The 6,714-nt window shown below is 37.9% G+C and overlaps 1 protein-coding gene across 1 annotated transcript; it reads right to left on the reverse strand.

Annotated features, from left to right (window-relative positions):
- Window positions 1-2,485: 2,485 nt before the first annotated feature.
- LOC138368449 (postacrosomal sheath WW domain-binding protein-like) lies at window positions 2,486-2,932 on the reverse strand. Its single transcript, XM_069330966.1, has one exon. The coding sequence runs from the start codon at window positions 2,930-2,932 to the stop codon at window positions 2,486-2,488; it is 447 nt and encodes a 148-aa protein (XP_069187067.1).
- Window positions 2,933-6,714: the final 3,782 nt, after the last annotated feature.

A 6,714-nucleotide genomic window follows, 5' to 3' on the forward strand; every position in this document is an offset into this window, starting at 1 on the left:
ATGGGTTATTTACAAAGATACGAGAGAGAACTAAGGTGGGGACGAGAGCTGGAGCTCGTTAACTGTTTTGATCTTATTTACGGTGCCTGAAATACAGAGGGTAAAAATTTCAGGGGAATTGATAGGATATTAACAAAGACTTGAGGGTGGAGTAGGGTGGGGGACTAGAGCTGGAGCTCAGTAACTGACTTGATCTTATTTACTACGACTGAAATATGACTGTTTAAAATTTCAGGGGGATTGGACTGCTAGTAGCGAAAATGTTGTCTCTGTCAAATTTGGGTCTTCAATTGGACTCTGATTAATTTCGATCATGAACTGGACTCTGATGAATTTTGCTCTCAAAGTAGACTCTGGCGAATTTGAGCATAAACTGGACTCTGACGAAAATTGGGTATAAAATGGACTCTGTCAAATTTTCACAGATTACAGGACTCTGATGAAATTTGAGCTTAAAACTGTCTCCGACTAATTTTGCTAGCAAACTGGACTCTGGCGAATTTCTGTTGATAATTGGACTCTGATGAAATATGAGCTAAAAACTGTCTTTGACTAATTTTGCTCACAAAGTGGACTCTGTTCATTTTTAGGTATAAAATGGTCTCTGACGAAATTCTGTCTATAACTGGGCTCAGTTCAATTTTGGTCTTTACAGGTGAAATAGCCGTAAATGGATATAAAACTAAATGTTATGGCTAAGTTGTCTGTTTTCCTTAACAAAACATCTAAGACAATATTCTCTGAAAATGGTCTTTTTACAAATTCGGTCATGAACATATAAATAAACTTCTATAATTATTTGAAACTCTGAAAATAACTGTAAGGAAATAGGAAGAGAGAGAGAGAGAGAGAGAGAGAGAGAGAGAGAGAGAGAGAGAGAGAGAGAGAGAGAGAGAGAGAGAGAGAGAGAGAGAGAGAGAGAGAGAGAGAGAGAGAGAGAGAGAGAGAGAAAGAGAGAGAGAGAGAGAGAGAGAGGGACGGTCCAGATATTATGGAGAAGATAAGATAAGATAAGATAAGAGGTAACTTGAAGGCCGCGTCAGGCTGACGGTCTAAAAGTAAACACAGGTGGGCCACAGATTGTGAGGTAAGGGGGGGAGGGACATTATCGTATGACATTATTTTCATCATAAGAACTTTAACAAACTCGTATGACATTATTTTCATTATAAGAACTTTAACCACTTCTAAAATCTGTGACTGACAAAATTTACCTGAAAAACCCTGGCTCACATGGAGGATATTTGACCTGAAAACCCTGGCTCACACGCGGGATTTTGGAACCTGAAAACTATGGCTCACACGCAGGATATTGGACCTCAAAACCCTGGCTCACACGCGGGATTTTGGAACCTGAAAACCATGGCTCATACGCGGGATATTGGACCTCAAAACCCTGGCTCACACGCGGGATTTTGTAACCTGAAAACCGTGGCTCACACAGGTAACTTTTTCCCTTTGGACCTGAAATCCATGGCTCACACGCGTGATTTTGGACCTGAAAACAATGGCTCACACAGGTGATTTTTTCCCCCCAGAAAAAAAAGTTACCTGTGCGTTGCCATCCTTACTACTCATCACCACATACTGGCGGTTCATCACTACATACTATCGGTGCATCACATCATATTGGTGGTCCATCACTACATAGTGGTGGTCCATCACTACATACAGGAGGTGCATCACCGCATACTAGTGGTCCATCACCACATACTGGCTGTCCATCACTACATACTGATTATTCATCACAACATACTTGTGGTCCATCATCACATTTTGGTGGTCCATCACTACATACCTGGAGGTTTATCACCGCATACTGGTGGTCCATCACCACATACTGGTGATTCATCACCACATAATGATGGTCCATCACCACATACTGGTGGTCCATCATCACATACTGGTGGTCCATCACACCATACTGGTGGTCCATCACCACCTACTGGTGGTCCATCACCACATACTGGTGGTCCATCACCACATACTGATGGTCCATCACCACATACCGATGGTCCATCACCACATTCTGGTGGTCCATCACCACGTACTGATGGTCCATCACCACATACTGGCGGTCCATCATCACATACTGGTGGTCCATGACAACATAATGGTGGTCCATCACCACATACTGGTGGTCCATCACCCCATACTGGTGGTCCATCACCACATACTGCTGGTCCATCCCCACACACTGGCGGTTCATCACCATATACTATCGGTGCATTACATCATACTGGTGGTCCATCGCAACATACTGGTGGTCCATCACCACCTACTGGTGGTCCATCACCACATACTTTTGGTCTATCACCACATTTTGCTGGTCCATCATCACATTTTGCTGGTCCATCACCACATACTGATGGTACATCACCACATACTGGTGGTCCATCACCACATACTGGTGGTCCATCACCACATACTGGCGGTCCATCACCACATACTGGTAGTCCATTACACATATTGGAGTTTCATCACCTCATACTGGAGGTCCATCACCACATACTAGTGGTCCATCACCACATACTGGTGGTCCATCACCACATACTGATAGTCCATCACCACATACTGGCCGTCCATCTCCACATACTGGTGGTCCATCACCACATACTGGTTGTCCATCACCACATACTGGTGGTCCATCACAACATACTGGTGGTCCATCACCACATACTGGCAATCCATCACCAAATGCTGGTGGTTCATCACTACATACTGGTGGTCCATCACTACATACTGGTGGTCCATCACCACCTACTGGCGGTCCATTACCACATACTGGTGGTCCATCACCACATACTGGCGGTCCATCACCACATACTGGTACTCCATTTACACATATTGGTGGTCCATCACCTCTTACTGGAGGTCCATCACCACATACTAGTGGTCCATCACCACATACTGGTGGTCCATCACCACACATTGGTACTCTCAACCAAATAGCCGCTATAAATATTATAGTTTCAGAAGGATAAGCCGATTACATCATAACTTTAGCTAGAATATTGTAGTTTAAACTACTGTAATCCATCACATACTGAATAACAGATTATGTGGATATTTTGTAATAATAATACGATATAAATATATAAATCAGGTAACATTCGTGTATAATTATACGAATTTAACTCTATGACCGATAATACTTTAAATCCTGCAAATGACCTGAACCTAGCCTTGTCCAGGTCAATTCCTGACCTGTAAATTAATGAACTCTGACTCTTTCACATAAATTTTTGGGCAGTGCTGGCCAAATTACCAGTATCTGTTCACAGTATATATATATATAGAGAGAGAGAGAGAGAATTAACCTAAATAACAGTACGCAATAGGAACCCCGGAAGATAGCCTGCAAACTAAACATATGGCTAATGGGCAGGGTGTATTAACCCTTTTCTTGTGGCATCCCCCTCTCTAGTGTGTTTTTTTATAAGATTAAAACAAAATAACTGAAAACTTTATGACAAGTTTGAGTAACAATACGCACCAGATTATTCTTTCTGTAATATGAATGAGGTAGCTAGGGGTAGGGTAATAATCAGAGCATCCAGACAAGAAAATAAATTAGAAAATACATATAATAATAAAAATGAATTATCAATTAAATATATACTTTCAAAATTATATAAAATGACGCACAACCCGAGTTTTCATTATGTTTATTTAGGGGGCTGTAAATGGGGTTTGCTCCAAGGAGTCCCTGTACGACAATAGCAATTTTAGTAACAATAATAAAAACAAATGAGTAAAACTATCGCAAAAATATATGGAGATGACTCGGAAACAGTACAAATTCCTATAGGCCAAAGTTTGCGTGCAGCATCCTCTTCAGGGCAAGATAGCAAATTCTTAGAATATTTTATTTTTAGCTATGGAGTTTTAACGCTATCTATTTATTTATCTATATAAATTAAAATCGAAGTGTTCATTTGTTCAAAATCGCTAATCTCCGAAAGTTCTTCATCGATTGTTTTAAATTTTTTACACAATGTTCCATTCGCAACCGAGCAGGTTTTTATATACATACTATATTTTTATCACGTATGTGACGGAAAAAACATGTTTTTTTTTTAACTGTGATATTCACATGTTTTTATGTGAGAGAAATCTTTGAAACCTCTTTACCGATTGGTTTGAAATTTTGACACGAAGTTGCATTCTAGTAGGTGCGTGTTTTTATATAACCCATTATATATATGCCTCACCTGTTACAGGAAAAAACATGCTATTTTTTTTAAACAGTGTCATCTGTTGGATGTAAGAGCAACACACGCTGTCATCTCCCAAAGTGCTTCATCCATTCCTTTGAAATTCTGACACAACGTTCCATTCGAATATGCGCGTGTTTTTATATACCTACAATATAGATGTCACACCTGTGACAGGTAAAAACATGTTTTTTTTTTTTTAAACAGCGCCATCTGTTGCACGTAATACCATCACACACGCTATACTACATATGTTACGAATTCCATTTCAATGTTTCCGATTGCATTGAAAAAATTAATTTTCATGGATTTCGATTAACTTTATTTTTTATTGAATTATTTTGTGTGACAATGTGTTGGAATTGAGCTGTGTTGTTTACCATACCATTCATTTTGTGAGTATACCTTATTTTTTTTATTTTTTCATTGTTTTTCATTTCGTTTTTTAATTGTTTTTCTTATATTTCAGAGATGGGAACATCAGATTATTTCATGTTCCCAATTTTCTGACGGCAACATCATATCATTTGGGAATGCATCGAAGGAGAGAGTGGGGAATGGCGGGGAGGGCGAGAGGATGGGATTGGGGGATAATGGGGAGGACGAGGGGAAAGGGGAAGCGGATAATAGTTGGGAAGATGAGGGGACTGGGGAGTTGGGTATGGTGGGGAGGACGAGGGGACGGTGGAGTGGTGGATGGTTGGGAGGACGAGGGGAGGGGACGGAGGAGGGGGGAATTATAGGGAGGACTGAGAGACAGGGGGAGGGTTGCTCAGCAACGCATGGCCAGGTACATCTATTGTATATATATATATATATATATATATATATATATATATATATATATATATATATATATATATATATATATATATATATATATATATATATATATATATATATATATATATATATATAAATATATATATATATATATATATATATATATATATATATATATATATATATATATATATATATATATATATATATATGTCGTACCTAGTAGCCAGAACGCACTTCTCGGCCTACTATGCAAAGCCCGATTTGCCTAATAAGCCAAGTTTTCCTGAATTAATATTTTTTCTCTAATTTTTTTCTTATGAAATGATAAAGCTTCCCATTTCATTATGTATGAGGTCAATTTTTTTTTATTGGAGTTAAAATTAACGTAGATATATGACCGAACCTAACCAACCCTACCTAATCTAACCTAACCTATCTTTATAGGTTAGGTTAGGTTAGGTAGCCGAAAAAGTTAGGTTAGGTTAGGTTAGGTAGTCGAAAAACCATTAATTCATGAAAACTTGGCGTATTAGGCAAATCGGGCCTTGCATAGTAGGCTGAGAAGTGCGTTCTGGCTATTAGGTACGACATATATATATATATATATATATATATATATATATATATATATATATATATATATATATATATATATATATATATATATATATATTTATATATAAATATATTTATATATATATATATTTATATATATATACATATATATATATATATATATTTATATATATATATTTATATATATATATATATATATATATATATATATAAATATATATATATATATATATATATATATATATATATATATATGTCGTACCTAGTAGCCAGAACTCACTTCTCAGCCTACTATTCAAGGCCCGATTTGCCTAATAAGCCAAGTTTTCCTGAATTAATATATTTACTATAATATTTTTCTCATGAAATGATAAAGCAACCCTTTTCACTATGTATGAGGTCAATTTTTTTTATTGGAGTTAAAATTAACGTAGATATATGACCGAACCTAACCAACCCTACCTAACCTAACCTAACCTATATATATAGGTAAGGTTAGGTTAGGTAGCCAAAAAAAGCTAGGTTAGGTTAGGTTAGGTAGGTTAGGTAGACGAAAAAACATTAATTCATGAAAACTTGGCTTATTAGGCAAATCGGGCCTTGCATAGTAGGCTGAGAAGTGAGTTCTGGCTACTAGGTACGACATATATATATATATATATATATATATATATATATATATATATATATATATGACTGAAAACTCACACCCGAGAAGTGACTCGAACCCATACTCCCAGGAGCAATGCAATTGGAAACTACAGGACGCCTTAATCCGCTTGACCATCACCCCAACACGTGTGCCCCAAAGATTGAGGTGATTTGATATAATGCTATGCCCAAGATTACCATCCAAGTGCCGGCGGGGAAGTGGTTCAAATAGCTTCGGCTATCACTTCCTTTTGTCCGGTCGTGATGGTCAAGCGGATTAAGGTGTCCTGTAGTTACCAGTTGCGTTGCTCCTGGGAGTATGGGTTCGAGTCACTTCTGGGGTGTGAGTTTTCAGTCGCATATAGTCCTGGGGACCATTCAGGCTTGTTCGTATTTGTGTTCCTCATGTGTGCCCCAAAGAATGAGGTGATTTGATTAAATGCTATGCCCAAGATTACCATCCGAGTGCAGGCGGGGAAGTGGT

This window comes from Procambarus clarkii, chromosome 25 (assembly GCF_040958095.1).
Source record: "Procambarus clarkii isolate CNS0578487 chromosome 25, FALCON_Pclarkii_2.0, whole genome shotgun sequence".
Classification (NCBI taxonomy): domain Eukaryota; kingdom Metazoa; phylum Arthropoda; class Malacostraca; order Decapoda; family Cambaridae; genus Procambarus; species Procambarus clarkii.